Here is an 18,777-nt window from a genome sequence, read left to right on the forward strand (position 1 = left end):
AGTCAAATTGCTCACTCTCAACCAAGATATTAGCAATTCAATTTTAGACAATTATTTGGTACAATAATAAACAAAGCCTCAGTTATCCATTTCTACATTACATTATCTATCACAAAACGTTTTCAAATCCACTAAATATACCACAGGCTATCTATGACATCGAGAGATGATCATGGTCTTGTCATGTTAATAAATTTCTAATAGTTTTTATAACATTTAAGGCCTAAAGAAAGACCTGCAATAGGCAGATTCAGCTCTTGCATAATGTACATGTATGTTTAAGCCATGATAAATTTTATATTTTCTGATAAGAAAGAGAGAGAGAAATGGGGATTAACCTACCAGGTAGAACAGGTGACCCTACTCCTTGTCATGTACAACCGGGGAATCGATACCCCCCATTTTCTGATAAATGCAAATCATGTATTGTTACTTTACATATATTGAAATTTGAAGGTTTGTGTGACATGACCTACTATCTATACACACCTACCAATGTAACAAAAACATAATATATCTCATATCTTCTTACTTTCTAATTTATATTCATAAACTTACTTCTTACTGTCAAAATCTGCAGAAAGCAAACATTTGTATTGTTTGATATTTAGGTCACCGAGATAGAATAATAATAGTATGTGCAAAACTGAAATATGATCATGAAATGAAAATCTACCTGAACAGGGCCACTAGTAACGGTTTTCTGCTTGGGTTTCGTACGTTACTAAACAATACTCGGAGGTTGTGAGAGAAAGCTTCAGATCGTTATCCAATCATAAACAATGTAACAATTGTTTAAAGTATTATTATCTCTACTAATATTTGTGACTGTCGTTTGTTTATCTGTCTGTCTGTCTGTCTGTTGAGGGTTGGTGGCTATACTAGGGCTGTTATTTGGTGTATAGGGGTAGCTTAGACTGTGGAGTAACTTACATGTAGGCCTGGTGACAATGGCTTACCACTTCCGGAGTAATGGGCACAGCCCGTGCAGCCCGGAGAAATCCCCAGAGGCTGGACAGGCGACCCTACTCCTTGTCACTGAACTGAAACTATGTCACTTGACTCAACGACAGACTTTATGATGCAATGCACATGCGCTAACCATTCGGCCACCCGCCCATGCTTTAAATTGATATAAATATTTAACATTCTGTATGATTAAAACTGATTAATAACTACAAATTATTCTGGTTGTATTGATGCATTGCCACCATAATAAATTATGAAGAACTACAACACAGCAGACTCGATACAGAGCCACTGCGACACCCGTGCATAGAACACCCGATACCACTTCCCATTAAACAAACCACAGAGTATACATATATTTGTTGTACATTCGTATGGACAATTCAACAAGATCACAATTCCACCATATTATGTTGGAGGATTATGGTATCATTCGTAAAACCCTTCATGATTGACTTGTGACCGTGTAAATATCGTTGAGTATCTATTACAATACAAGAGGGTATTTAATACCAGACTCGACACATCTTGCCAAATGATGGCTTTATATCAATATCAATATTGTTAGGAGATATTTCTCTTATTCAACACAATTTATCAGTATAATCATCCTAATGGGGTTTAACTTCCACTTGACAAAACCAGGTCATTTCTAGATTAAAATACAGTTCAAACAAATGAGGCACCCAGAAAACGCCATACAATCCCCAAGTTAGTATTTGGATGAATGTTGTCATTAAGATTTCAAAGAGATCCAGGGGGGTTGGATGGCTGAATGGTTAGCACGTGCGCGCTGTACCATAAAGTCTGTCACTGAGTCAACTGGCGTGGTTTCGAATCCCCGGTTGTACGTGGCAAGGAGTAGGGTCGCCTGTCCAACCTCATGGGTTTTCTCCGGGTCCTCCGGTTTCCTCCCACTGCTAAAGACCCCTACGCGCAAGCCAATTATTGAAATAAAGTTAAACCATATGTTAGTCCCGAAATGACCTAGTTTGTGTCAAGTGGACTTTAAACCCCATTTCTCTCCCTCTCTCTCTCTCAAAGAGATCCCTCTTTACAAAATAATATCTTAAAATAGCCATGCCTTTAAATCGGTAAATTGAATAACAATGTTAAAGGGTCTATTATCAGGAATCTAATGGTTTGTTTGGGGTGGGGTCAAATGATTCTGAACTGCCCATTAATGCTACTTAAGTTAGCAAATGGATGACCCAAAGGAAGTAAAGGGTTGTGTGGGAAGTTGCACTGCATATGATTATAATACCGAGACCAACAATGTCATCATCATTTCTACGAAATACTAAAAATTTCTTACATTGAATAATTCATGGTCCTTGTTATAGTTGTAAGAAATGTTGTCATTGGGTGGTAAAGAGTAGCCAATCGTAAACATTGTCAGGTTATAAACAGAGTTTGCGCCCCCTTAAAGTGGGTTTGAGTCAACACGAAAAATCTTAAAACCAGCCATGAAACAGCATTGTGTTGAAAACTGACGTCACTTGAAGACATCTTTACATAGAATTCTATTACACTTGTAAACTACTTTCAATTTATAGTCACATTCCAATAAAATTCTTTTAAAAATTATAGAATTGAGAAATACTACAGAAAAATTTACACAAAAAACGAAATTTTGAAAAACTAATATCAAGTTACTCACATTCCAAACAAAATTCTATTTTAAAATAGAATTCGGAGATATTACAGAAGAATTTACACAAAATTGGAAACTTTGAATAACTACTTTCAATTTATAGTCACATATTCCAAACAAAATTCTATTTCAAATAGAATTGAGAAATAATACAGAAGAATTTAAACAAGAACCGAAACTTTAAATAAGCATATCATCAATATTGTATTTTAATATAAAGTCCCTGAGCGTGCGTGATTTGAGCGAAATAGGAATCCCTTGCAATTATCAAATATTGGAAGCCAAATATTATTATAAATTCTACATGATGCTAATAAAATTTTCAATAGAATTAATGTAGCAGACTTAAGTGTAACTCTACAAAGAATAAGCCAACAGTGAGGCTGATGTCCCCCGCCGAAATAGGAAAATAATTAGAGGACACATATAAATTTATCACAAATTATCTTTTACAAAGGATTGAACAATCAAACAGTATATCTTTACTTATAGTCTAACAATCAAAGTAGGAGAGTTATTGTTTTCCAAAGTCTCGACCAATCAAATTGCGTATCGCTCTGCTTACCCTGAGCAGAAAATGCTCATTATCAAACTTAGTCAAGGTATTACTGTAATGAAACTATACACCAAGTTTCATCAATCTCACTTAATTAGAACTAAAGTTATCGTGTCCCAAAGCATCAACCAATCAAATTGCTTATCTCTGTTTACCCTAAGCGGAAAATGCTCATCTTCGAACTCCATCAAGGCATTGACCTAATCAACACATACACCAAGTTTGAACATTCTAGCTCAATTAGGAAGAGAGTTATCGTGCCCCAAAGTATCAACCAATCAAATTGCTGCTTACCCTGAGCAGAAAATGCTCATTATCAAACTTAGTCAAGGTATTACTGTAATGAAACTATACACCAAGTTTCATCAATCTCACTTAATTAGAACTAAAGTTATCGTGTCCCAAAGCATCAACCAATCAAATTGCTTATCTCTGCTTACCCTAAGCGGAAAATGCTCATCTTCGAACTCCATCAAGGCATTGACCTAATCAACACATACACCAAGTTTGAACATTCTAGCTCAATTAGGAAGAGAGTTATCGTGCCCCAAAGTATCAACCAATCAAATTGCTTATCTCTGCTTACCCTAAGCGGAAAATGCTCATCTTCGAACTCCATCAAGGCATTGACCTAATAAACACATACACCAAGTTTGAACATTCTAGCTCAATTAAAAGTTATCGTGTCCCAAAGCATCAACCAATCAAATTGCTTATCTCTGCTTACCCTAAGCGGAAAATGCTCATCTTCGAACTCCATCAAGGCATTGACCTAATCAACACATACACCAAGTTTGAACATTCTAGCCCAATTAGGAAGAGAGTTATCGTGTCCCAAAGCATCGACCAATCAAATTGCTTATCTCTGCTTACCCTAAGCGGAAAATGCTCATCTTCGAACTCCATCAAGGCATTGACCTAATAAACACATACACCAAGTTTGAACATTCTAGCTCAATTAGGAAGAGAGTTATTGTGTCCCAAAAAGTGTGACGGACAGACAGACGGACGGACAGACGGACAGACAGACGGACAGACAGACGGACGAACCCATTTTAATAGTCCCCTGCTTTCTTCGAAAGGCGGGGGACAATTATAAATTTATTTGTTATCTGATGGATCTACATGTATATGAGAGTTATATGCCTTGGCCAAATTCTCCTAACCTGTACAAAAAGAGTTCAGTCAAAATCAAATTTAATTTAAAGGAGCTAAATCGCTAATATTTTGGACCTAAAAATTGGCGAAAATGGGTCGCAACACGTAATAATGTAATATGATTTTATATAAACTGTTTTACATTCAATCGTGTCCGATTTACTGTGAATTGTCATCAGTTATGTTCGGCGAAATACGCCAGAAGTCTCAACTGCAAGTCAGTTTCTAGCGTCTGGTTATTCCAGTCAACACCGATATTATTTATTGCGCATACTCTCCAAATAAGAACATGATATAACCGTTTGACATGACTTGTGGAATATGTCTAGCCTCATTCTTTGAGCACCTTGTTACAAATAGCGCTGAAACACATTATGGTACACGATGGTAAAATGTTTATTTTGTCTTAAATATTGGATATCAGAAGCCCATCTTTTCCAGGTAAGATCACAACACCAATGCTGATTTTAATTGCAAAAAAATTTGTGTTTTCTATGTCAAAGATTTTGGATGATATTGAGTTACGGACTTAGCTACTTTAAAATCTTTAAAACTTACCTACAGAGAGAAACATATGGTGTTGTGTAAACTTACGATGAGTGCATTTGATGGATGAGAATTCAATTAACTAAAGTGAATATTACATGTATGTTTATTTTTACCCACCAAAATAAAAAGGCGACATCCTACATGAATTTATTCTTTTTTATTTGTAATTAAATTACGAAAGAAAACTGTCAAGAATTTAAAAGGTGGTGCATTTACCTTGTTTACATGTATGTAATATGAGATTGACACAGCGCCTTCAATACACACAAGTAAATGAATCATAAGATTGGAATGCGATGACATTCTTTCGTTGCACAACTAAACATGTAGTTTATTATGTGTCGGTCTATAAATTTGTATCTCAATAAAAACCGGGTTTAATGGGAAAACGTCAACACCTAGTGATTACTGTCAACTTGTAATAAGCCAATCAAATTACATGTACCATAAGAATGAAAAATTATGTTAATTATCTGCTGTTCAAAATATTTAATTATCAAAATTTATCTTAATTATTTCTAGATAATATTTTTAATTCAAGATGTTTATGACAGGTGAGAGAGAGAGAGAGAAATGGGGTTTAACATCCACTTGACACAAACTAGGTCATTTCGGGACTAACATATAGTTTGATTTTATTTACATAATTCGCTTGCGCGTAGGGGTCTTTAGCAATGGGAGGAAACCGGAGGACCCGGAGAAAACCCACGAGGTTGGACAGACGACCCTACTCCTTGTCACGTACAACCAGGGATTCAAAACCACGCCAGTCGACTCAATGACAGACTTTATGATACAGCGCGTGCACGCTAACCATTCAGCCATCCAACCCCCCTTTATGAAAGGTAAAGGCGAAGCAAAACAGTTGAACAGAAGAAGACATGCTTAGTCACACTGATCTGCAGTGAATAGTCGCTAGGCCGTGACAATCACTGATAAGGTGGACATCGATGTGACTTAATGAGCCACAAATATTAACTTTTTTCCTCCGACAAATTAAATTCTAAAACATTTTTTTTATGTATTAGAAAAATAAAGATGTTTGAAGTATTTGTTGGTAACAATTATTTCCTATTTTGGTGTAAATGGGTATTAAAATGAGTAAAAGGCACCATTCTGCTCGAATCAGTAACGTCTTATAAAAACAATGCATGCGCCATTGAGCCAATGATTGACGCCGCGTGATATGATGTCATGTGTTGTAGGCAATCATCTTTTACAGAGATATTAGAAGACTTTCGTAATACTCTGTGAAACAGATTGATGCTTTGTAACAAATTTTGGTCAACACCCCTGCACCCCATTGGTCAACAACCTGTATGACATCATCTTATTCTTATAATTACATCTTAAAATAATACACAGATGACTTCTTGTTTGTTCTAATCCACAATTTACATACAACATGATGTTCTCCTTTTATATCAGGTGGGCTGTGTTGACAATGATCTCACCATCTTGTTAAATATGAATAATTTAATTGGTAGGTTTGTGATGGATGTTATCAGGGAGTACCACAGAAGGTCACAGAGTATAATTATGACCTGATTCTGTCTGGACAAGGACAAGTCAATAGAGAGAGAGAGAGTAGGTCATTTTGGGACTAACATATGGTTCAATTTTATTTCAATAATTCGTTTGCGTGTAGGGGTCTTTAGCAGTGGGAGGAACACGGAGGACGTGGAGAAGACCCACGAGGTTGGTCATGGGACCCTACTCCTTGTAACGTACAACCAAGGATTCAAAACCATGCCAGTTGACTCAATGGCAGACTTTATGATGCAGCGTGCACATGCTAACCATTCGGCCATCCACCCCCACCCCGCCCCAGAAAAGGAACAAAAGCATGTCTTATAATCACCTACATAAATATTCTCTGAGAGGATTACAGAAACTAATCAGTTGTAATTCCAAAAGGAACATTGCCCTATGTTTTAAAATATTATGTCTTTGGACAGCTGCGACGCAGATAATATACCCTATTTTGATATCCCACGTTCCATCTTTATAAGCCAAGTCAGAGCAAAACAGTAGGACTTTAAACCCTATTTCATTCCATTTTCATATCGCACGATGACCTTCACAGAGGTAACAGAACCAGGCCTTTCAACTTTAAATCAATGATAACACCCCACAAAAAATTACTCAGAGTAATTTCATGCTTCTAGATTAATAAGAGTGCATTAACATACTTGTACTTTAAATCTCTCTTAATGCATGCATTAAAAACTTCAAACAATCATTGAAATCTGTGAATGTTTTTACGATCTGAATGCCAATAAGAATTATGATTGAAGCAAATCCAATCCTGATAACCTTTGACCTTGATAATCTGGTCGTGGACCACCTGGGTCTGTTTAAATCTACTGTTAACAATAAGTGTTTTGTATTATTTTCCAGTGTGCACGATTCTTACAACCAGACCTACCACCAAGATATTCAATTCTATTCTCCCTACTTGAAAACAACAAAGTTTTACTTCTATAGAAAATATATTTAAAATATGTTTTTAAAGGGAATATGCCTTCTTGACATTTAAATGATATATTGTTACTGATATTCTAGAAATTAAACAATTTTGTACATGTGACCTTCGTTTTCATTGAGAAACCTCCCTGACAAATCCCAAGGTACTTTCTCTTTCAAAACCAGGGTTAGGTCTAAATATTACGGCCATCTGCAGATGACGTCAAACTCACGAGATGTAAACAGGGTTATAGTGCTAACACTAACCCACAATCTTCAGCAACAATCACATGCCCTAACCCTTTTACATCTAGTCACCTTGACGAAATCTGCAAGTGGCCTTAATATTTCGACCTGTCCCAACACCAGGATCAAACCACGCATTTCCTGGTTAGAGTGACCTTACCCCCCAAAAAAGGTTTCTTAGAGACTATAAAACTATAAACATCTTCAACATCAAAAGAATTGGAATGGGGTGTATATGGTAATTTGTGTTTCTATGATTACAAGGAAGGAAAATTTTGGCCAGGCAGTGGCATGTATGCTTACATACTCTGCACCGATTTCTAACGAGTTTTTTTGTGCGTTCCAAACAACTAGGCACATTTTACAAGTCAGATGCCACCTCCGATAAATGAAAACAACAGCTGAGGAACCTCCAGGGTAACACCTCGACACATATAACTTGTCAGCCACACAGGTGCCACCTTTCACTAGTGAAAACAACATCTAATGAACCTTCGGATATACAAGTGAAAACAACATCTAATGAACCTTCGGGTGTACAAGTGAAAACAACATCTAACGAAACCTCCAGTTCTACAAGTGAAAACAACATCTAATGAACCTTCTGGTGTACACAAGTGAAAACAACACCTGAGAAACCTCCAGGGTTTTTCTTACAAACCCAACAACTAAGCAGATGTGACTTGTCAACCTCATTGGCGCTACCTCTTGACAAGTGAAAATAACATCTGATAAAACTTCTGTTTTTTTTTAAGTTCCAAACAACTATATAGGCGTATGTTTGTCAACCTGACAGGTGGCCCCCTTGACAAGTGAAAACAACATCTAGTATTTGTTTAATGTACTTGCCCATTACATGATTTGACATTTTATAAAAAAAAACATTTAATTTTAAGTAAAGAAGAGAATGAGTCTATGTACGTGTCCCACCCTTCTCATATAACACTTGACTAGATTTAAACTAAATATATTTCTTTGACGTTCTCCAGGTTCATGGTATTATCAAAATAATTCAGTTACTTCAATGACATCTCTTCAAAGAATTTAAAATACAGATGTGATGTCATCCTTTGATGTTGGTGTATCATTATTTCAAATATTGGTAGGAGCAATGTGCCAAGCGTACATTATTTATACTAGTTGCAATATTGGACGCATGTGACGTATTTAATTTAAATGCACGTGCTGGATATTGTCTGTAATTTAAGTTGTTTAATTAATGGTCTTGTGCAAGATATTGCGTAATATACAGATATTGCAGTTGTACAATATCAGTATATTACATAATGTCTCGCACTCGACCATTAAACAATACATAATGTACATGTTCAAGCCTCCCAACTATACATTTACAAAAATACATAAGCTTTGAAAATGAAATGTAATGGGATTTCAATTCCCTACTTTCCTGCACCAACCAACTAATGAGAGAGAGAGAGAGAGAGAGAGAGAGAGAGAGAGAGAGAGTTTGTCCACTTGACACAAACTAAGTTTTTCGGGACTAACATATGGTTCAATTTTATTTCAATAATTCGCTTGTGCATAAGGGTCTTTAGCAGTGGTAGGAAACCGGAGGACCCGGAGAAAACCAGGGAATCAAAACCATGCCAGTTGACTCAATGACAGACCTTATGATACAACGCGCGCACACTAACCATTTAGACCAGGAACAGGTACGCTCGTTATCTGGTCCATGTAATACTTTCATACTTGTTTTTATCGCATTTCCAAAGTCAATCATATCATTTAATTAAATATATCACCGTCTCTAAGAGAGAGGAGAATGTTCAGACATTGTTTGGAAATTCTTCACATGAATCAATTCAGCCGTTAATCGTATTGTAAACATGATCATTGTACAGATAAAACTTCAAAGTTCCTCAATATCCCCACAAATTACCCTAAAATAGAATATCTGTGTTGATCATGTACCTACATGTATATTGATAAGACTTGACTATCAAGTATTAGTCATGATCTTCCAGACCTTCACCTTGATCTGATATATACATTTGTTGATTGCAGTGTTTGTGTATATTTAGTTTCCTGTCCTTAGGTTTGTCTTGTGTAATTGTTTTGTTTTTGTTTGTTTTGTTGTTTTGTTTTTTTTTTGGGGGGGGGGGGCCTAAAAATGAAAAATGAAATGAAATGGGGGTTTAACATCTTACTGTTTTGCTCTGACTGGGCTAATGAAGACAGGCATACACCATACAGTGTGCAGTGAGGGAAATTTTGCCCAGGTAGCAAGGGATCTTTTACATGCACATCCATCTGTACACAGGGTCTCGTTTTTTTTTCCTATCCAAAAGACTAGACAAGTGTCCTTGTCAGGCCCCCCGTCCTACACCTTTGACAAGGGGAAACCACATTGGAAAATCCCAATGAAATTTCTCGGGGGTGTGGTGCTACTACACTTACTAATATTATTATAATAGTACTTACTCGGCTATAGCACGTTGTGTTAAATCTTCTAAATCTGCTGGATCAAATAACTGAGTTTCCGATAAACCAAACTCGCTTTTACACGCCTTTAAAAACACATTCAAATTATCCTGAAATTAAAGAGAAACAACTCAATAAGCACTGACTTTAATATTATAAATGGTCATTGTCCACTATATTAACGGTGGGAGGATGCCAGGAAAGTGATTGGCTCCACCCCCTTCTGAAAGTGATTGGCTCCTCCCCCTTCTGTCATAAAACATGAAATACAGAGTTAAAGCCAAATGATTTGAAGTGGAATTCTGGCATTCATTTTATTTTCACCAGAAAATCTGATCTGAGACCACAAGCAATACAAATTCAGGCTTCAACTCGGAGAGGGGCAGGAGAGAGAGAATGGTTTTGAAAGCAGATTTTGACGGTAAAAATTCATTGCAGATCAGATGTTACAGTCCTTAGAGTGGTATACAGTTTTGTGTAAACTTAAAACGAAACGAAACAAGTCCACTCAACATGAACTGGGTCATTTCAGTACTAACATATTAGCAGTGGGAGGAAAGCAGAGGACCCAGAGAAAACTCATGAGGCTGGACAGACTTGTTGCTCACAAGCTGGGAATCAAGACCACACAACTTGCCTCAATGACAGACCTTATGTTCTATAGTGCATGTGTTAGACCATTTGCCCACCTCGCCCCAGAATAAAACCAAGTACTACTTTCATATCCAAGGACTGTTTATATGCAATCTAGCTTTAACTAGACCCAAGGACTGTATATATATATATACAATCTAGCTTTAACTAGATCCACGGACTGTATATATATACAATCTAGCTTTAACTAGATCCAAGGACTGTATATATATACAATCTAGCTTTAACTAGATCCAAGGACTGTATATATATACAATCTAGCTTTAACTGATCTAAGGACTGTATTTAATCTAGCTTTAACTACATCTAAGGACTGTATTTAGTCTAGCTTTACCTACAGTATATTTGGGTGATCTTGTGCACTAAAAGTAAGATTATATCCATAGATGGGTATCAGGATATGTTTACATAAAATATGTCATCATAAAATATGTAAGAACTTTCCCAGGGTAAATATTTATAACCTAAGCAAACAACCGCCAAGATATAAATATTTAATCAAACTCAACATGTCGACAGAAATAAATTATTTTTTGTTATTGCATGACTATTCTAGAATCAGCTTTATTGAAGTTATTTGATTTTTTCAGAGACACCTGGTTTTTACGGTTAAACCCATTTATTCTGTCATGAAGAGGGAGGAGAATTCTTGACCCGTTTTGAAATGAATTGGTTAGAATTGGTATACTAGAGGTTAGTATCAACTAAATAGTGTCAATAAGCTTCAATTTCCTTTAAAATATAAACTTGTGCGCATTGTATCAGAAGATCTGTCATTGGTTTCAATTCTCCACTTGTACGTGACAAGGAGTAGGGTCGCCTGTCCAACCTCGTGGGTTTTTCTCCGGGTACTCCAGTTTCCTCCCACTGCTAAACACCACTATGGCAAGCAAAATATTGAAATAAAATTGAACCATATGTAAATCTCAAAATGACATAGTTTTGTGTCAAGTGGACATTAAACCCCATATCTCTCTCTAAAAATATTAACAGGTTTCAACAATAATATCGCTTGATAACCAGTTATGCAGTGTATCTGTATGTAGATGCCTTTCATCAAAGATTTTACCTTCTCTTCCACAAATTGCAACTGTCAAGGGATCATTCATATGTGATGTATTTATACATATGTACAGAAAATTACTAAAGTTCCTGTTTCTCAACAACACATGATGGTTAAAACTCATAGCAAATACATTCTACTGGATTATAAACACAAGATTAACTTTCAGTTCACTAGATAATCCAAGCTATAGAAATATGGATCAAGTCGTCTTTTATTCAGACATTTCTGTCTGAGAAAGGTGTTATTAGGAGACATCTGATCCTGGTACAACAATATCAAATAAATTTAAGGTTCGGACTCAATAGGTAATTTAGTTTAAACGTAATGAGAAACCCAAGTTATTCCTTATTTTCATGAAAGGAAATATAATAACGATCAAGCTCTTTGCACTGTCATGGCAATTAATTATGATGGATTGACAAATTATGTGTTATAGCTTCTTTATTATTAAAGTTTTAGTTTTATAACTATAGTATTTAATTCAGGATATCGCAATTGGATTGGTAACAATGTACAACCATGCTAGGTTATTGTGTTGAAGGTTGATGCCATCATGTTGTGTAGGTTGATGCTATTGTATTGTGGGTTGATGCTATTGTATTGTTGGATGATGTTATCGGGTTGCAGAGTGATACTATTGTGTTGTGGGTCGATGCTATTGAGTTGTTGGTTAATGACATTGTGTTGTTGGTTGATGACATTGTGTTGTTGGTTGATGACATTGTGTTGTTGGTCGATATTAGCGTGTTGTAGGTTGATATTGTTATTTTGATGGTTGATATTATCATGATGTAGGTTGATATTGTTGTGTTGTTGGTTGATATTATTGTGATGTATGCAATGTTGATAATATTGTATTGTTGGTTGATATTATGGTGTCGTAGGTTGATGACATTGTATTGTTGGTGGATATTATCGTGTTGTAGATTGATAATGTTGTATGGTTGGTTGATATTATCGTGTTGTTGGTTGATAATATTGTGTTGCTGTGTTGGTTGATACCATTGTGTTGCTGTGTTGGGGAAGTTGGCTAACTATCCTCCTGTCCTCTCCTTCTGTCTAAAATTAAATGTGAGCATATCAGGAAACACCAAATAGAAGATTTTGATCAAAGTCTTTGGGGGGGGGGGGTCGGGTCTCCAATTAACCTGAATATAAAGTAACAATAACTGAAAGACCTTGAGATGAAATAATGGAGCTGAAGAGTTCTGAGATAAAATCTGAATACATTTACCATCTGATACATACGGTACATAATAAATGTGACTATATAAAACCACAGTCCCAATACACATGTGATATAAGGGGCTAATTACTATCACTGTCTCTTATTTCAAATGATTTTATCTCGAATGACATGTGGCGTCTGTCTGCTGGGTTATCTAATATAAACCACCAGGTATTTCTTTACCTGGATTATTAAGATAAATTTGTCGCCAATTTTAACGAGGAAATATAAAGTTGTAGAACCTGAATAAACTTGGTTTGACTGATGGAAGCAGAAATTGATACTAATTTTTTTTACGACTTATAATTTTTTTTTTACGAATTATACTTTTTTTTATGAATTATAAATAAGGGGAAGAAAATATTGAAACTATTTTTTTTTTATGAATTATAAATACGGGGAAGAATAAATTGATACTATTTTTATATATATTATGAATAAGGGTTTAATGGTTCAATACACAAACTTGATTCCTAGCTTTCAGAATTCCACTTACATGTATGATGTAATAAAAACCAGAATTGGTAATAAAACCAAATCTCTAAAATTCTTCATCATTGAGGTTTCGGACAAAGGGATAGTAACACTGTAAAAATCCGCGTGCATCTCTGAATTTCAATAGGGTTCTTGCCAAGAACTAGCCCAAGAATCCAAGAAAATTTGAAAATTTAATCCCAAATAAGGAGTTTAACAGATTGACAAATAGGGATGGTAATAATTTATACTCCTACAAAAAATTGAGGATACATGTATTTAAATTGACATCTATTACAGCCTTCACAGGACTGCGGTGAGTTTTGTCTACAAAATCTTCAGTTTATATATAAGTAAATCTGTAATGTTCTCTCTGTATTCATACCACATGTTCATGTAAAAAATATAATCGACACCTTAAGTACTTACTGAGGAAATCAACCAAGTTTTTAACACAAAAAATGGGAACAAATTGTCATTGTGCTTAATAAACAGTTTCCACTAAGGTTAAAGTTTAATATCAAAGGGAAAATTTGTCTAGACTTTACTTTTTATTTTAGATGAAATGGGAAAAGTATCTGATTTATTCATTTTAATTCTTGGTTGTGGTTTATATAACAAATGTATTGTAAGATATATTTACGGTAGTATTTTGTTTTTTTATACTTTCGATGGCCTACACTACATATAGATCTGACAAGTTGTACTGGAAGGTTGTGTCAGGGGTCATTAGAGCGGTTTTTGACCCTATGATGTCAGACAATGATTAATCAATCAGCGTTAGCGTTTCTAGTGGTTTACCAACAGTTCCGTGCATGGCATGCCAAGAAGTCGCTGTAATGGACTGTTTCATTGGCTTATCCCTCACTTCAACCAAAACGCCGATAATATAACAACTCTTCCAGATCCTAGTGTAGTAAAGACAAGTAATGACAACAAAAAAAACGAAACGAAATAGGATCTGTGTTTTAATCAGATTGACTTGTTATTTCATAAAATAGTTATTTCATTCAGGGCATCATTTTAAAAATTATAACTGTTTTTAGGGACGTCTTATAGGATTCAGGAACACCTTATTGAAAGGGCAGGTCTGCTTTAATTTGATACTAAAGGTTTCAGTGTTGCTGTACCGCACCTTTGGAATCAGTTGCCAGTTTTATAACCATTAGAGAATCTCAAACTTTCACAAAAAGTCATGGCTAAAAATTCATTTGTTTAAACTCTCTTATCCAGATTAAAGAGAGAAAGAGAAATGGGGTTTAACGTCCACTCGACACAAACTAGGTCATTTCGGAACTAACATATGGTTTAATTTTATTTCTATAATTCGCTTGCGCGTACATGTAGGGGTCTTTAGCGGTGGGGGGAAACCGGAGGACCCGGAGAAAACCCAAGAGGTTGAACGGGTGACCGTACTCCTTGTCACGTACAACCGGGCAATCGAAACCCCGCCAGTTGACTATCCAGATTAGAAACAGATAGTCTCCCTTAATGTAGTGCTTTGACCATGTTTAAATGGATGGATTATTGAGCGCATTATATATAATGTATTATTATTATTATTGAATGAAATAAACATGTTTTCTTGATACAACGACTGGATTCGTCTCATTAAAACAGACGTACAAACATTGAGAATGAAAACTAAACAGAAGAGACAGGGAGGAAACTGAAGAACCAGGAGAAATTCCACAAGGTTAGGCAACTAATCCTACTCCTTGTCACAACATTTGACTCTATGACAGACCTTATTATTTAAAGTGCATGTGTACACAGCTCGGACACACATCATTCTGGACTTTATTATACTTAATTAGTATATCTGTCAATTTCAATTCAATTGCACATATGGGTTTTTAACAGTAGGGGGGTGGGGGTGGATGGCCGAATGGTTATTGCGCCTACGCTGTATCATAAGGTCTGTCGTAGAATCGCCTGTCCAATCTTGGGGGTTTTCTCCGGGTCCTCCAGTTTCCTTCCACTGCTCAAGCAAACTATTGATATAAAATTGTATCATATGTTAGTCCCAAAATGACCTCGTTAGTGACGAGTGGATGTTAAACCCCATTTCGCTCTCTCTCTCTCTTTAACAGTAGTAGGGAGATTGGAAGACCCAGAGAAAAGCCATGAGGTTAGGAAGGCAACTCCAATGAGTTTATATATGTAGGTTGAATACACTTGAGTACGTTCCATTGTGAAGATGTAACCTAATCTTCATTTAATGTATCCCAACAAACCTAATTTCTTAAATCTTTTAATGCATCAACCTACATAAAAATTGGGAAAATTCTTTATATTAAGATTGTTTGAAACTGATATTTGGGGATTCATATAATAACTGTTATTTCTTCACATAAAAACTGCTATTTCTTCACATAAAAACTGCTATTTTTTCACATAAAAACTGCTATTTTTTCACATAAAGACTGTTATCGTTTGTGTGGGTTTTTTTTATCCCATTGTCCTTAGTGTACCTCTGAAAGACGAGATTACAAGATAAACCGTAAAATAAACAGCTTGATATCCGTTAATTCTATTACAACACCGTACCACCCTCCTTATAATACTCTCTCAATCAAATTATCAATAGTTATTTAACAGACTGGATAATAGAGAGATTATAGAAGCGTCTTATTGTCTTCTGTCTTCCAGTGGCATTTGATGATTTAAAGGGACGGCTCCTTCGTAAGCCAGGGTTATTCGGTTTAGATTTTATCCAGGATGTACTTGAAATCGAGATATGAAAACTATTAAAGTTTTTGATTATAGGTTTTATTGTCATGTGAATAATGTCTAAATAATAGTTTATATAATATTTTGAAGCCAGAAAAACGACCTGCGTGAGGCAGATTTATCTTTAATAATAAAAGCGAGAGAGAGAAAAAGAGAGAGAGAGAGAGAAAAAGAGAGAGATAGAGAGGGTTTAAGTCCACTCGACACAAACTAGGTCATTTCGGGACTAACATATGGTTTAATTTTATTTCAAGAATTCGCTTGTGCGTAGGGGTCTTTAGCAGTGGGAGGAAACCGGAGGTCCAGGAGAAAACCCATGAGGTTGGACAGGCAACCCTACTCCTTGTCACTGGGGATTCGAAATCACGCCAGTTGACTCAATGACAGGCCTTATGATACAGCACGCACGTGCTAACCATTCGGACATCCAACCCCCCAATAATAAAAGCACTCAGGCAATTTTAAACACCACTTTAAAAATAGCTATGTTCTTCCAAGACCTTGACAACCGACAATCATCTTTCAACGTACTTCTACGCAGGATAACCTAAATACCTATACATGTATTTGAGAAGAAAAAAATGACAAATCGAAAAAGGTTTGAAAATTCCAATAAATTCTTAGCTTGAAAAACAAAATTCTCCAAATAAGCTGACAGACTTAGAATTTAAGTTAGCAGACGAAAAATTCAGCACGTCTGCGTCTGGTGCTTGCTGCTACATGTCACATGATCTCACACGAGAGCAACGTCCTGTGAGCCATATCTGGTGAGAAGCATTGCCCCCTTTCACATAGATCAAGGCTTTCAGTCTACTCAGGATTTCATTCTCCGTCCCTGCAAAAATTCAGCCCCGAAAATCAACAAACGGAGATCAATCAACTACAGAAGAAAGAAATCAAAGCAAATATGTCAAACCTGTACAGAAATAAAAAAAAAAGGAAATAGACAATCAAAATTCTCAAAAATCTTGGCTTCAAATTTTTATGTTTTCAAGACTGCCATCGAAGATAATATGTCAAAATGGTACAGAAATACAACAATAGACAATCGAAATTCTTAAATCCTGGGTTCAAAATTTGAAATTTTAAGAACAAAAACCTGAAAAAACATTTCTCACAGCCTACCACAAGGTTAAAGACCAAGATCCCAAAGATTCCCAAGGAATCAAAAATGAAATTGTTTTGAGAGAGAGAGAGAGAGAGAGAGAGAAAGAGAGAGAGAGAGAGAGAGAGAGAGAGATGAGGTTTAACGTCCACTCAACCACTCAACACAAACTAGGTCACTACGGGACTAACACATGGTTCAAATTTATTTCAATAATTCGCTTGCACGTAGAGGTCTTTTATAGCAGTGGGAGGAAACCGGAGGACCCGGAGAAAACTCACGAGGTGGGACAGGAAATTGTCTTGACCTTGTGTTACAAAATGTCTACTACATATATCTAAGGTACACAGAAAATTATCCCCCTTTGTTTTCATTGTTTAAAAAAATAACAATATTTTGGTTTACACGAACAAGTCAAAATAAACAAACAGACACAACTATTGTTGCTTCTTCTACACACAGATCAATAAAACATCATGTCTTCCAACTAATTTCAGTCAATGTAATATTGACCAAGTACGGACCTTAAAACAACTGTCCTTGGTGACATTAAAACTGAAAGTTGATTGGTCTGTTGGTAATGATTCACTGCAGTACTATAGTGTATATAGTTTTAACGAACTTGTATTTATACGGAAATTGCAGAGTTATATTGACCTGTTGTTGGTGTACTATTTTGGTTATCAACACAATACAACATGTATTAGAATGTACTCTACAGAGAGAGAGAGAGAGAGAGATTTTCAAAAACAGATTTTGAGGGGTAAAAACCCATTGCTGATTAGATGTTACAGTTGTATATACGGTTTTGTGTAAACTTAAAACAAAACGAAACAAGATCGAGGAGAGAAACGGGGTTTAACATCCACTCAACACAAACTAGGTCATTACAAGACTATTTCAATAATTTGCTTGCGCATAGGGATCTTTAGCAGTGGGAGGAAACCTGATGACTCTCTCTCTCTCTCATTGGCCCATTTTCATTAGCCCTGGTACAGAAAAGTATGGCAGACACATTGAAACTAATTGTTTCGAACCATTTTTGGACTGATAATCTTCTTAAAAATTAAACATTCACAATATCGGAATTTGCATGGGATTCAAAATTCCTTTAATGGCGGGTGAGAGGTTTAAGGGGCAGTTAGGGGCTTTAATAACGAACCAAAAAATGGAGCATCATTGAGGAAAACTTGATAACCCCCAGAAATCACATTAGTATTCCTTTAATTACTAATTACATAGGCCAATGAGAATAGTTGACAGATATTGTCATTTAACAATAGACCAATCAGATCTGTTGACAGTATATACCATCACATGACAATAGACCAATAGAATTGATGATAGATACTGTCTAGAGTAATATGTATTTAGCACCTTGTTAGAGGACTATTATTGCTGTAATTATCTCAGTATGGAGTTACAATAGTAATAATTAGATGCTGGGTAATTGGTTTAGATTATCCAGTAGGTCAGA

The 18,777-nt window shown here is 35.8% G+C and overlaps 1 protein-coding gene across 3 annotated transcripts in view; it reads right to left on the reverse strand.

Moving 5' to 3' along the window:
• The window catches only part of LOC126830949 (histone-lysine N-methyltransferase, H3 lysine-79 specific), a 134,474-nt gene that overhangs the window by 66,239 nt on the left and 49,458 nt on the right, over nucleotides 1-18,777 (reverse strand). For all 3 annotated transcript variants that reach the window (XM_050561485.2, XM_050561484.2, XM_050561486.1), the window contains one exon: nucleotides 10,041-10,150. In XM_050561485.2, the coding sequence (XP_050417442.1) occupies nucleotides 10,041-10,150 (110 nt within the window). The remainder of the gene's footprint in view (nucleotides 1-10,040; nucleotides 10,151-18,777) is intronic.

Source organism: Patella vulgata, chromosome 8 (genome assembly GCF_932274485.2).
Source record: "Patella vulgata chromosome 8, xgPatVulg1.2, whole genome shotgun sequence".
Classification (NCBI taxonomy): domain Eukaryota; kingdom Metazoa; phylum Mollusca; class Gastropoda; family Patellidae; genus Patella; species Patella vulgata.